The 14952-nt window shown below is 46.9% G+C and overlaps 1 protein-coding gene across 3 annotated transcripts in view; it reads left to right on the forward strand.

Moving 5' to 3' along the window:
- Nucleotides 1–8229: 8229 nt before the first annotated feature.
- SMURF1 (SMAD specific E3 ubiquitin protein ligase 1) overlaps nt 8230–14952 on the forward strand; it is a 78925-nt gene continuing 72202 nt past the window's right edge. For 2 of the 3 annotated variants that reach the window (XM_084886601.1, XM_084886602.1), the window contains exon 1: nt 8230–8569. In XM_084886601.1, coding sequence (XP_084742727.1) covers nt 8515–8569 — 55 coding nt within the window. In that variant the 5' untranslated portion in view covers nt 8230–8514. Of the gene's footprint in view, nt 8570–9348; nt 9728–14952 lie in introns of those variants that run through there. The other variant, XM_084886603.1, reaches the window with a different exon arrangement.

The following is a 14952-nucleotide window of genomic DNA, read 5'->3' on the forward strand; positions in this document are numbered from 1 at the left end:
GGTTAAGATGGTCAGCTTTATGCTTCAGTGCATTTTGCCACAATAAAACAAAACGAAAAAAGAAAACTGACCGAGAGGTCTTATCCAAACAACATAAAGAATGCCTATAAGTCAGTAAGAAAGGCAAAAAAATCCCACCGAAAAATGGATGGAAAAAACAGCAACACCCCAAACTTCTAATATACCTTAGTGGTAATCAGGAAATGCAATTTAACATAATGTCTATAATGAGCCCCAAATTGGAATAATCGAAATGTCCATGAGGGGATAAATAAACTGACGTTTTGTCACACAATAGAATATTATATAATACAAACAATACAAATAAATGAGTTGTAGCCACAACCCCAAAATATGGATGAAACTCAAAAACATAATGTTGAGTAATTATTTTTTTTAAAAGAAATGCAAAGCTGAAACCAGTTTGGCTCAGTGGATGGAGTGTCGGCCTGCAGACTGAAGGGTCCCTAGTTCAATTCCGGTGGGGGGGGGGGGGGGAGAGGGGAGGCATGTGCCTTGGTTGAGGGCACGTCCCCAGCGGGGGTGTGCAGGAGGCAGCTGATCGATGGTTCTCTCTCATCGATGTTTCTGGCTCTCTATCCCTCTCTCTTCCTCTCTGAGAATCAATAAATATCTAAGAAGAAGGAGAAGGAGAAGGAGAAGGAGGAGGAGGAGGAGGAGGAGGAGGAGGAGGAGGAGGAGGAGGAGGAGAAGGAGAAGAAGAAGGAGAAGGAGAAGGAGAAGGAGAAGGAGAAGGAGAAGAAGAAGAAGAAGGAGAAATGCATTGCAGTACATACTGTGTGTTTCCGTTTATAGAAAGTTCAAAAGCAGGCCAAAGAAAACTGTGTGCTTAGGGATCCATCCAGGAGAGTGGCTCGGGGAGGAGGCGGCAGCGTCGGGATCAGGGGAGCCGATGCGAGTGCCTCCCGGAGCCGGCCAAGCTTTATCTCTTTACCTCGTGATGAATGCACAGGAGTTCCACTTTCCGGGAAATGTGTCACATTTCCCAATGGAACTGTTTCAATAGCAAATAAAATGTCTCTGCACATTAACGTATTAATTCGTGTTTGCTTAATAGTCTACAGTACAATAAGGAGGAAACGTGAACGTATAAATTGGTGCATACAAATAAAAAACTGTTTTCTAAAAGTCTGTTCCTGGGGAGGAAAAAATTGAAGTCTTAAAGCTGTTGTGTGCCCTAAGCCCCATTCATTTGGAGAGATGCTGGGCAGATAGGAGATGGATGCACACCGGAGAGTCAGACAGATGGACAAAGGGTTAGCTTTCTGCGCACCACACTGCCGTGACAGGCACCAAAAACGGGTAAGCCTGGGTCTGAGATCGCTATCCTTGAAAGTCTGTATCGTGTTCACTGAGTGGGAATAGAAGCTAGTAATTATACAGCAGGCCTTTCTCACACAAACCAGAACCCCAAATTAACTTAATTTGTTTAGAGTCATGCCTTTCAGTGAGGAGGCACCGCTCCCACCCCTTTCGGTGCCAGGGGAATCCCTGTCACTTTCATCTGCTCTTGTTTCTATTCTGGGACCATCAGGGTAAGGTAAGAGCCTCGCCGGACCTCAGCGGAAAGATGGGTTCGATTTAAACACCGGGCAGAACGCATAGAGCGTGATTCGGTTTCTGGTCCAGCACATCTGCAGGACTGGGGGCTGGGGTCACCTCCTTGCCAGCAGAAAGTATGGCTGATATTTGCCACAGCTGGACACTTACTGCAGCTCTTTTTGGGTAATTCGTGCAAGAATGTGTGAGTCGTGAATCTTCCAGTTTGTTTTAAACCACAGACTTCCTTCTGTCTTCCCTCTCGTTGGGCTGCCTCCATCATCACGTTCAGGCCAGTGTGACCTTGGGGGACCAAACCTGAACTCTAAACTATTGGTATCCGTGTAATCAAATGATAGGAATTGGTTACCTGCTGCCCTCCTTCCCTCATCACATCGCTGAGACAGACATTCGTCATTTCAGGACAGTTCTGTTCTCTTCCTATTACGGAGAAAGCCCTACTCTGCGTAGTTTGGGCAGGAGGCAGGGCCCCTGTTCCCGCTACAAACATAAAAGGGGCTTCATCTGCCTTCTGGCCGTCCCCAGGCCGTCAGGGCCTGGACTGCACTCAGCTGATGGGGAACGCCTCCCGGAGCTTACAGTCTTGAGAGAGTGGCTCTAAGTGACAGGACAGATGGCATTAGTTCCTAGGAGAACGGGGGGGGGGGGGGGGCGGGGGGGGGGCCTCCTGGTCATACGGTTTCTGATAGAAGTGTCTGCTCCTGGGCTGTTCAAATGGGTTGATCACGGTCCCATTTCCATCATAAAATCTAGCAAGGATTCTATGGTCCACCGAAGTTCTCCTCATACATCCCGTTTGTGCTTAGGTTACCTGGCGTTGTTTTTAACATCCTGGCCAGAACACCTTTGCTCTGTGCTTTGGACATCGCTGCTCTTTTCCCTCAGCTAGGACAACAGGAAGGAAACCGTATGCCGTCCAGAGGGGTTCCCAGACGGAGGCCTGCGTCAGAGTCGCCTGAGGCGTGTTCACAGAGTGTGGGCCCGCCTCCTGGATTTCCGATGCGCTGAGCCTGGGCGGTAACTCAGAACCTGCATTTCTAACCAGCCGACACTGCTGCTCTGGCATGTAACAGAGTCTTCTCCAACGCTGCCCCCAAACTACCAAAAATAGTAAGCCAAAAAACAGTGACTCGGGGTCTCACTTGGAATTTTCTTTGATGTGTTGACTCCCCTGGTTATCATTGCTTATGTATTATAGATGAGGTATAAAATTTTTGAGAAATTTTTATCTTATTTTTCTGAACCAATAGAAATGGTAAAATCTTGGTGTAAGCCTGGTCATCTCCTTTGTTTATTTTTAAAAATATATTTTTATTACTTTTTTTTTTTTTTTTTAGATAGAAAGGGAAAAGGAGAGAGACAGAGATAGAAGCATAGAAATACCGATTGGCTGCCTCCTGCAAACACCCTCCCTCCCACCTGGATTGAGCCCACAACTCTCCTCCCTGGGAGACTTGGATCCCTGAGAGGAATCGCCCTGACGGGGAATCAAACCAGTGACCTCTTCTTGGTGCGTGGGACAATGCTCAACCAACTGAGCCACACCAGCCGGGATCTCCTTTGTTTATTTACAATAAAATGGTCATGTCTGAAGTTTTTCAATTGAGCTTATTATATTCTTAATTGCATCTTAATTATTTTATTAGGATAATAAATTTGTTTAAAACACTGCTCATCTAAGTGAGAACTGTTCTCTAAACAAAATTACATTTTTAATCAATAATAGCAGTTCAGTAATTTCCTAATTTTCACTGATGACCGTAGCTATTTCTGGGCATAGACTGCGGGGTTCAACTAGGATCTTTAAAGAGAGACTTTAAGAAAAAAGACTAAAGCGTTCTCGCCGGCACGCAATAAATTCCCGACGTTCCTGTGGCGGGAGCACAGCCGCTGCCACAGTGCCTATGGCCATATGGGGCTCTGCACGCGGTCTAACAGGCTGTCATTCGCATGGTTCTCTCAATAAAGCCGGGTCTGCTAAAAAAAAAAATAATAATAATAACAATAATGAATTTAAAAAGACTACAAAGAGACTATTTTTCTAGAGTTGTCCCTAACTACCTGGCTGCATATATTTGAAGAAATAATCTATCCCTCAAATAATTCCACAGCCATAAGACACAGCAACTACACACGTGCCAGGCTGGTGAAAGGGAATCAGTGACACCACCAAACGCTGGCAGGGATGCTGAGGAACGTGCTGGGAGGAGAGGGGAAGGCGATGGCCACCCCGGCAATTCTCATAAAACTAAACATGCAATTCTCAATATGACTCGGCAATCGCACTCTTGGGCATTTATCCCAGAGAAATGGAAAACTTACGTGCGCACCGAAACCTGTACACGAACAGTCACAGTGGTTTGTTTGTGATAGCCAGAAACTGGAGTTAGCCCAGGAGTCCTTCAAAGGGTGAGTGGGTAAGCAAACGTACACGTACACGTCTATGCTATGGAATACTGCTTAGTAATAGGAAGGAATGAGCCACTGATACATGTAACAACTTGCACGACTTTCTAGGGAATTATGCCATTTCCCAAAAGATTTACATCCTGTATGATTATATATATATATATATATATATATATATATATATATATATATATGAAACATTGTTGAGCTGACATCGTTTAAGCAGTGGAGGACAGGTGAGTGGTTGCCAGGTCTTGGGGGTGGGGCAAAAGGTACGGTTCTACACATGGGGGATTCATGCGGTGTTGGGACTGTTCGGTATTTGTAGGGTGGTGGTGGATAGTGGAACCTACACAGGTGTTAAAACTGTGGAACTTAATAAACACACACACACATCAGTGCAGTAAAACTGGGGAAATCTGAATCTCATTGGATTGCATCAGTGTCAGTATTTTGGTTGTTATATTATACTACAGTGTTGCAAATTGTAATCATTGGGAGAAACTGGGCAAGGAATATCTAGGTAGTATTTTTTTTTTAATTTTATTTGTTTGTATTTATTTGCTTATTTATTTGTTAATCCTCTCACAAGGGTATTTTTTCCATTGCTTTTAAGAGAGATAATAGAAGGAATGGAGGGAGGAGAGAGATAAAGTGAGAGAGAAACATCGATGTAAGAGAGACACATCAATCAGTTGCTTCCTGCATTGAGCCTGCCACTGAGGTGCATACCCTTGACTGGAATCGAACCCAGGACCCTTCAGTCCTCGGGCTGACACTCTATCCACTGAGCCAAACCAGCGAGGGCTATTTCTTACAACTGCATGTGAATCTACAATTATCTCAATAAAATTTTCAATTTAAAAAACCCAGGTAATAACCCTACCAATGATAATGCTATCGTAAGATTTGCGTATTGCTAGTATTAAGTTTAGGTTGTAAGTTAGAGGATGATCCTAAAGGCTTCCAGACATAAAAGGATAAATAAGGGTGCTCATTAATCACAATTTTGTACATCCAATTGTTTGGAAAACAATGTTCAGATGAAGAGCAAAAAAAAGCCTAGATTCTAGATCTAGAAAAAACTTAAAAGGCTAATCTGATCTAGCCACTGGCCGCCGAGGCACCAGCTCGGGTAGAGCAACGTGCTCTCCAGAGGCATTTGTGAGAGCCATCCACTCCCACCAGGGACGGTCCGCACGACATCCCGAACAGATTCCCCTAGTCCAGTGGTCGGCAAACTCATTAGTCAGCAGAGCCAAATATCAACAGTACAACAACTGAAATTTCTTTTGAGAGCCAAATGTTTTAAACTTAAGCCTCTTCTAGCGCCACTTCTTCAAAATACGACTTGCCAGGCCGTGGCATTTTGTGGAAAAGCCACACTCAAGGAGCCAAAGAGCCGCACGTGGCTCTCGAGCTGCAGTTTGCCGACCACGGCCCTAGTCATAGCACTGGTAGGTTTCCGCAAAGACTTAGCATGCACCTTTCACTGGTACTAGGAAGAGCAGTCATTCGTTGAGTGCCTGCTAAGTCTGCGTCCAGGGTTTCATTGAAACGCATGATTTCAGATAAAGGAAGAATTTAAATAAATCCATGTTTTATTTTAAACTTTGGGTGAGAGGCGTTATCTCCATTTTCACAGTGAGGCCTGGAGGATTTAACTAACTTGCCCTAGTGTGGCTGGCACTGTGACAGAGCTGGGGTGGCGTGTGGGTCTGGGTGGGTCAGAGCTGTTCTCTTTCCAGCGTACCCACCGTCTTCAAAGGCGGCGACTGTGGTGCTGGCTCCTGAACAAACATATGGAACATCCCCAAGGTCATTTGCTTGATCGTTTCCTTTAGATTAGGAATTCTTACTCTAGGAGTGATGAGACTGTGTGTGTGGGAGGGAATCGATTCATGTGCCTGTCTCACACAATGTTTCTCCATCTCTCCCTCCCACTCTGTCTAAAACTCCAAAGAAAAATATCCTCCGGGGAGGATTAAAAAGAAGAAAAAAAAAAAAAAAAGATCGTATGTTTGATAAATCTGATACCTGATGAAAGGATATGAAGATACGCCTTAAGTTCGATGTGAGGGCTGGCCCACAGCCTTAGCACAGAATTCTAATTTCTATTCGAGTTAAAGGGGAGGGAGGGAGGATACCTTTGTATAAGCTGTTCCCTCTTGTTTTCAGTGCCCTTCCCCACCTCTTTGCCCAACAAACTTGAACTCTGCCTTTCTGTCCTAGATCAGGTCTGTGATTCTTCTCAGATCTGCCCGTATCTCTGCTCCCAGGCAGAATCGCCCTGCAGTCTATGTTCTAGCCCTCTGTACACATCTCCCTCACTGTATCATTGTCAGCTGTTCATGTCTGTTTCACCCAGGAAACTGAGCTTCCGAAATGCTGCCGCTATGATTTATTTGTGTTCCTTGCCCCTGGATGCATAGTAGGTGGCCTGTGTTGGCTGCTGAATAAAACATTCACTTTCATTTAGGAAGGTCCTACTTGTGAAGGTTGTGCTGAAAGACACTGGTAGACATATCTTGTGAAATGACAACAGCAATTACCGGTACTTATTAATGAGTAAACTGAAATGCCTTCTGGTAACTTCCAGAAGTGACCTCCTGACTCGATAATCAAGCAAAGAAAAGTACAGAAGTCTAGGCAGGTAAGAAAACAGGTTAATAGACTAAAGGTCTTTAGGTCAGGAAAACAGCTGGTTATCAGAACAGGGGTCACAGAGATGTTTAGTCTGGTTTAGAGAGAAGATACTTAGATATAAGACTAAAGAGGAGAAATACTACCTGGACTGAGAGAAGAACGGGGATTTCTTGAGGGCGTCAGAGATTCCAAATGGATCTTTCCAGACTGCGACTCACTCACGCTTACGGAAACAGAGCTGGATTCTGGATCTACTGCTCTGCTGCTTAAACATAGCTTGTATTCTTTGGTATTTGAATACTCATTGAAAGTCTGAGCTGCGAAGGGCCAGAGAGATGCCTTGGCCGTCCTTTAGTTACAGGATTGAAGTTCAAAGAAGCCTTGAGTCCAGCCCAGGAGAGACTGTTTTCACAGGTCGCGGGCTCAGGTGGGCACGCGTGCCAAGGTGGTTTGTTCGGGACCGCCACCCCAGAGAAGGCCCGCAGCTGCAGTGGGTGGCAGCAATGGCTCAGAACCGCCTTCCTTAGGACACACACGAAATAAAGGCACTGAAAGAATTAGGTGGTTGGTCAAAAACAAGTTTGATACTCAAGCTCAGCTCTCCCTCTTCATTAGCATATTATTTCCTTTCTATAAAGATTAACGGGGTGAAGTTGGTTTGCTGGACAAAGTATCAGAGGTTTTAGCTTTATCCTGTAACTCTGGGAGGAAAGGAAATACAAGCAGAAGACGGGGAAACACTGGCTGTAAAACTGCTTTTTTGTTTTAAACTGCACGCGGACCGGATAGCAACACAGATCTACCCCCTCCACTTGATTCCCTCCAATGTTGCTCACCTTGTTGCTGTGATTCTAGCAACTTTGTTACGGGTCAATGGAGAGCACTCGTGGCAGAAAACACACCTAAGAGAGGACTTTTGTCTTTTGGGGAAGTCATCCCTTGGAATTGCATTATCTAAAGGCTCTCCACTAAAATAAAACACAAAATTTAAAAAAAGAAAAAAGTGTTGTCTATTTGTGCAAGGTGCAGGAACAGACCAGGGCAGGGGTTCCTGTAACCCTCTCTTCAGTAACTCTCAGGAGCCTGGAGCCAGGGACCCGGAAAACCAACGCGGTTCTCCGAACCTCAGCGTCCGCCCATGCAGGCAGGTCCCCTCGGAGGACGTGGCCAAGATCCAGGGCGACCGGGCGCGGGAGCCCCGTCCCGCCCGCCCCGGGGCACCTCCGGTGCCGGTGACCAGCGGCCCAGGCTCCGTGCACCCGCGGCCGTGCTCTGGCCTCCGGGCGCGGGGCTGCGGGGGGCGCTCCGCTCCCGAAGCCGGATAGCCTCCCCCGGGATCCCGCGGAGGCCGCCCGCCCGCCCCGGAGGAAGCAGGAAGCCGGGCCGCGGGACAGGGACCCCGCGCGCCCGAGGCCGGACGGACAACGCCAGCGCGCGGCGCGCCCCGCCCCGCCCCGACGTGCAGGCGGGGGCGCGCACGCTCGCAGGCGCGGGGGCGCACGCCGGGGCGCGCGGGCCGGGCCGGCAGCGGGAGCGCGCGCGGCTCGGGAGGCGGCGGCGGCGGCGGCGGTGGCGGCGGCGGAAGCGGCGAGGGCGGCAGGCGTCCGGCTCTGAGGTGGTGAAGGCGGCGGCGGCGGCGGCTCCGGACTGGGCTGGGCTAGGAGCGAGCTTGTATCCGAGGCGCCGGGTCCAGCGCGGACCTCCCGGCTCGAGCATCCGCCCGCCGCCCGGACGCCTGGGCCGCGGAGTTGGTGTCCCGGCTCGGACCCCGGCGCCCAGCCCGGAGCCGTAACCTTGAGGCGGCGGCGGGGCCGGGCCGGGCCGGGCCGGGGGGCGGCGGCGGCGCTGGATCCCCGGCTGCCCGATCGTTGGCGGGAGATGTCGAACCCCGGGACGCGCAGGAACGGCTCCAGCATCAAGATCCGTCTGACAGGTACGGCGGGGGGGAGGCCCGCGCCGCCCCCTCAGCGCCCGCCCGCCCCCGCACGGCCCCCCGGCCGCCCCGGCTTCCCCGCGGAGCGCCCTGCGGGAGCGGCCCTCCCCCACGGCGGCCGTTGTCCCAGGACCTCCGCACCCCCCTCGGCGAGTGCCCCTCGCTGCTCCCGGCCCCGCCCCCTCGCCGCTCCGGCCCCGCCCCTCCGCGTCTACCCCCCCCCAGCTGCCTGCTCGCCGCCTCCTTCCCCCTCCTGCCCCCTCTGTTCCCCCTCCTGGCCCCGCCCCCCCGCTTCGACCCCCCTGCCTTCATCCTTCCCGTCCCCCTGCTCCCCGCCCCGGGGTCCCCCCTGCTCCCCGCCCCGGGGTCCCCCCGCTCCCCCCCTCCCGAGCCCGCCTCCCGCTGCTCGTCCCCCTCCCTCCCCTCTCTGCCCGATCCCCTCACCTGCCCCTCGCTCTCCCCTCCCGGCCCCGCCCCTCTCTCCCACCGCCTGCCCACCTTCTGCCTTCCCTGCCTCCCGCTACCTGCCGGGACTCCCGCCTCTCCCTCCTGCCCGCCCCCCGCCTCGCCGCCTCCCGGGTCCCCCCTCCGGCTTCCCTCCCGCTGCCCCCTCTCTGCCCCCTCGCTCCTTTCCCCGGCCCCGCCCCTTTCTACCCCCTGGCCCCGCCCCCTCACTTTCTCCCCTAAGCCCCGCCCCTCATTTCCTCCCTGGCCCCGCCCCCGCTTATCTCCCAGCCCAGCCCCCTTGCTTCTGCCTCGCGGCCTCCACCCTTTCCTTCAGCCTCCAATGCCTCCGTCCTCCCTGGTAGCTAGCCTCTCCAGGGCCTGTTCTCTCCACTTCCCCTCCTGGCCAGACCTCCTCGGTCTCGTCCACTTCCTTTCTCTCCCAGGCCGGGCACTGTCTAGTCTTGACTGTGCTGCTCGCATTCTTTCCTCCTTTGCATTGAATGCACCTTACCATCGCGTCCCCCCTTCTCTTCCTCATCCCTGGGGCCCAATGAGGTGTGGGTCGCACCCTCTCCCTCACCACCACCACCGCCACCGCACACACCACTGGCTTTGGCAGCTGCACTGCCGCAGGCTCCTTGCTCCACTCTCGTTTAGTCTTCAATGAGATGCCTGTGCCTCCTAGGTGGCTCTGTAGTGCCACCTTCAAGGGTGAGCGCGAAGCTCCGCCGTGGGCCTGCGACTTGGTGGCTGTGTGTGTGTGTGTGTGTGTGTGTGTGTGTGTGTGTGCGCGCGCGCGCGCACGCAAATGCCAACGGTGCGTGCTGGAGGTGCCCCTCGCTAGCTAGCGGGCCCCAGAGGCCCTGGACCAGTCCGCATCCTCACCTGCCCCTTCTCTCCCTCCTCATCACTGTGGGCGGCTGCTCCTTGTCTCAGTGTATAGCGGAGGCCGGATTGTCGTGATGCCAATACCGTTCTGTTGGGGGACTTTCCAAACTCGAATATTTCCAGCTCTGAGGAGGAAGTAAAAAGTTTGGGCTGATCCCTGCAAGGGGGGTTCCCCCTGGATTTTTCTCTTCAGCGACCAGTCTGATGAGGATTTCACAGTCAGAGTTCCTTTCAAAGAGACAAGTGAGCATTTTGGGGACACTTCATGGCAGATGCATAGCCCTGAATCATTGATAAATCTGTGAAAAACGCAATGGGTGATTGTTTTCCTTTGAAAATCCACAGTTGTTGCATGATCCATTTTTTGTTTCAAGAAGAGAGTCATCATTCTTTGTAGGTATAAAAATGCCTGGTCAGGTTATGATCAGATAATATGACCAGATCAGATGATGATTTGGACCCAGACCCAGACGGTGGTTTTGTGAAGTAGCCGGCACAGCCCAGGGATCTTTGCTTCTAGAAACAATCCTCTAGTTCGGGGCTGGCAGGAAACACTTCTTACTCTGCATACATTGTTATTTTTATGGTTACATAAAAGCCACCTATTTGAGTTTGTAATGCTTGTAAAACTTTAATTACTGACAACTTTAATTTGGTTTTCATTTACAAATTAAATCTGTAATTGACATCAGATTGGTTTTCTTGTTAAAAGCCAAAGTAACTGATTTTGTGATTTCTGGGTAGAAATGTGATTAATGTTTTAGAAGTAATAGGTTTTCGTTACAATGTTTGTGGCAGGTGTATAATATGTATTAATCCTAATAGGCAGGTCTGGGTGTGGGCTTTTTCCTTATGAAAGGGAGGGCTTGGTTTGTCCTCCCAAGTTACTTTTGGATTCAGGACTATAGACGTCATGGATGTAGAAATGCTTCAAAAATTATTCAAAGAGTTTTTATATTCATTTGATAGTGAAGGATCAGATGATGAGTGTTTTTTCCAAAACACCTTTTCCCAGTGATGTTATTAATGACACGACAGAGTGTGGTTATTGCTGCAGCCGGGTTGAGAGTTTAGGGATGATTGTGGACACACATGATGCCAGTTGTCTGCTGATGTGAATGTACGCAGAATCGTTGGAACTAGATATTTTGTTGAAGATAGACTGGGTTTTGGCCTCATCTTTAAGTTTGTCGGGAAGTTCGATTTATCTTCACTTTTAGCAAATCGGCTAGCCATCTTTCAAGAGCGTATACTTTTGTTACGGTTTTAGAGTTTATTTCCATGTGTGCTACTTGAAAAAATGACTTTTAGAATGAGAGCTATTCTAACAAGTGAATACCACACAGGGTAATTCAGTGCAAAATATGAAGACATGGGTGTTATAAAAGAGCATTTACAACTTTGGGGTCTATAATTATATTTGGTGGTGAGTAGAACATTGGATTTAGAATTAAAAGACGTGATTTTGGTCAGATCTGCCATAAACTGCATGATATGGAACAAATTATGTAGCCTTTCTGGGGCTCAGTTTCCGCATATATAAAATGAGATCTTGCCGAAATCAGCGGTAGAGAGTCGGTCTGTGGACTGAAAGGTCCCAGGTTTGATTCCGGTTAAGGGCATGTACGGTTGAGGGCATGTACGTTGGTTGCGGGCACATCCCCAGTAGGGAGTGTGCAAGAGGCAGCTGGTCAATGTTTCTCTCTCATCGATGTTTCTAGCTCTCTATCCCTCTCCCTTCCTCTCTGTAAGAAAAATCAATAAAATATATATATATTTTTTTTAAATGAGATCTTAACACCATTTATAACATTATTTCATTCTCCTTGTTACAGGATCTGTCAATTTTGACTTATTCCAAATTACTGTTGGGTGATTATGTTTTGTTAGGTCTCAATCCTGATATTCAGAAATTTGTGTTAAAACACATAACTTGTGTTTGATTTATGCCAAGTATTACTTTTTTGTATTGATTACAATTATGACTTCTTTTAAAAAAAAATTCTGTGGAATCCCTTTTATTTTTAAAAACTATTTGGTGAACTGCTTTGGAAATCTGGCCTAAACAGTAGAAGAATGTTTGAGTCTTTATATTTAAAAGAATATAATTTAAAAAAATGTCTTTGTGGTATTTTAGCAGGGTAATAGTTTTTCAAGGTATCAGTAGGTTTGGGCACAATATTTTCAAAATAGAGAGATCTTTGTTAAAGGGCATTATCTTGCAGACATTTTAGAGTTCACTGGCTAAACACTTGGGAAACCTTTTTATTTTAAATTCAAGCAGGATTTTCAAAAACTTTGTTCTTATGTGGTACACAAATGAATCCCAGATATGGTATTTAGGCCACTTGGGTAAAAGAATGGAATTTTGAGCTCTAAGGGTTCCACAATGCTCTTCAAACAAATTAAATTGTATTCTAATGTTAACCAGTTAGATGAAATACCAAAAGCCTAACCTTCTCTGTGCTTTTATGCCTTGAAATACTCTCAAGACCTCTTTGTGTTTTTCTATCTCTTGAATTGTGACTGTGTATTGTGAAGAGAGAAAATTCTAATTCCACTTAGAGGTGGGGAGAGAAACCTCCCTTAAAGGCATAGGGGAATGGAGGCTGTTTTTAAAGTTGTAGTTCATGTGATGTAAGGCTGGCTTGTGTTTGGCATCCAGTTGATGCAACTTGGAGGGAAATTGCAGTAGTAATAACTGTTAGTAACGTTAATTGATCAATAACAGGTGACCTAATTGATTTGAAATAGTTACATTTCTCATAAGAAAGATAAAGCTGTTAAGAGTGTTGCCTTTGTCCCTCTGTACCAGCAAAGAACCTCCCTTGTACAAGGCAGGCAAAACTTTTATTTTTTATTATTTTTTTAAAAATATATTTTATTGATTTTGTACAGAAAGGAAGGGAGAGAGATAGTTAGAAACATCGATGAGAGAGAATCATCGATCAGCTGCCTCTTGCAGGCCCCCTACTGGGGATATGCCCGCAACCAAGGTACATGCCCTTGACCGGAATCGAACCCGGGTCTCTTCAGTCCCCAAGCCGACGCTCTATCCATTGAGCCAAACCGGTTTCAGCAAGGCAGGCAAAACTTTTAATAGTTGCCACTCAGATAAGTTGGAATTGCTAGCCATCCGTTTTTAGCCTTGCACTGCACCTGCGTTTACATATTTTCCTCAAGATTGGCCTCAAGTTTATGAGGTCCAGTCAAGGTACTTTAAGCTGAATTATTTAAGGATGTGAAATGGGTTAAATCAAATCTTACTGCAAAACTTAAGCTGCAATTATACTTTAAAGGGAGTCACATTCTGCCATATATAGGACTATTGTTGTTTTTTGTTATTTGGTCACGTTTGTGTTGTCTTAAGAAAAACATTTTTTAAATCCATTTTTACTTTTTCATTTTCTTGATCCAGTTAACAGACTTGAGAAATAAAATGTCTCATGTACTTTATTTCTGTCTGTATTTTTGCAGTAGTTGTGTCCCAGTAAAATTTTTTACTGCAAGTCCATTTATTTGTCAGATTTCAAAGCTTCTATTTTGCAGTTTTGCCAGTGGTGTCTGAACTTCGAGTTTTCCTTCTCTTCTGCAGGTTTTCATTTTCTCTGTTTGGTTACGTCTTCAGGTTCTAGTTTGGAACATTGGATGAACCGGGGAGGTTCTGGCGGCTGAGTCACTGGTGAGGAAGTATTTCCCCAGGAACACAAAAAAGAAAGACTGGCCCATAATATTTCAACATCAGCTTAATGATTCAGTTAACTAGACTGGTTGTTGTGTAACACATTTGTGGGCACTGGTTAAAAGTTAAAATAGCTGAATTATCTATTTTAGTGTGTGCTAGACTGAAAAGGAAGTTCAAAAAACCTGACATGATGAAATAATTTTGGTATTTTCTAGTTGAGAAACCCTAACTTTTAGGATTCTTATTTGAGTCAAACTTTTGCAATTTTAAAACTATTTTAGAGGTTAAATATTTTTTAACAAATAGAGAATTAATTAAAATAGTGTGGGGTTTGGGTCACTGAGCAAGTTAAATTACTGGCTGGCTTGTTGTAGGTGAGTCTCATTGAGAGAAAGCCCCTACCTTAGATTGGCTTATTGTCCACAGCACTCTGACTCTGCTGACTGGTCCCTAAGGCCATCTAGTCAAAGAAAAGCTGCAGAGCTATGTTGGGAAAACAAAAGCTCCTAGCCGTCTAGATCAGGCAAATCTTCTTAAAATGTTAGAATTACTGTTGTGTCTATAGATGCAATTTACTCCATTTAGATATTTAACTAAGTGGAATGACGCTTCCATATTTCTGGATGAAAGGGGGAAAATCCTTTTATTGTTTTAAAACAAGGCTTAAATAATGTACAATCAGTGCGGCTGGCGATGCACCCCACTCTGTAATTCCAGCTGTGTTCACCTCCATCGCAGCCGAAAGGAATTCTAATTGGCTGAGGAATGTCGGCAACATGGTGTATCACTGAGCATGAACCTATTATGCTGGCTACCGGTGATGCATTTCAGATGTTTGAAGCTCCTGAGTCCAACGTGGAGGGTGCTTTTGGAGACTGGAAGAGAACGTTGTGACGCTGCGGGTGGTAGATGGCAGCCTGCTTTCTTCTTCGTATGTTGGGCATGGCTCAATTCTCTGAAGGCTACAGTGCGTTCTTGTGGCAGAAACACTGGATTAGAAATCAGAAGGTCTGAATTCTATTCACAAAAGTGCCACAGTGAAGAGAGGAGGGTGGGTAGAATTATAATCTTTTCATGACTTAGTTTTTCTATTCAAAATGCAATAATGCCTGCCTTTTTATATTGCACAAGTACTTGATATTAATTAAATAGCTTGATGAGTAGTTATGAATTATTAATAGAGTAGCACAATGGAAATAAAATCCTAGATTCCTGTTACTTCTTATTCCTAAATAATCATGTAAATGCTAAAGGTAAGAATGTACATTGACACTGAAGAACAACTGTAGAACCTATTGATAAGCATGGAAAAATAATGCTCAAGAACAAATTGTTAAATTCTCTATGCATTCAGAAAGTTCGT

Source organism: Pipistrellus hanaki (genome assembly GCF_964339955.1).
Source record: "Pipistrellus hanaki genome assembly, chromosome: 5".
NCBI lineage: Eukaryota > Metazoa > Chordata > Mammalia > Chiroptera > Vespertilionidae > Pipistrellus > Pipistrellus hanaki.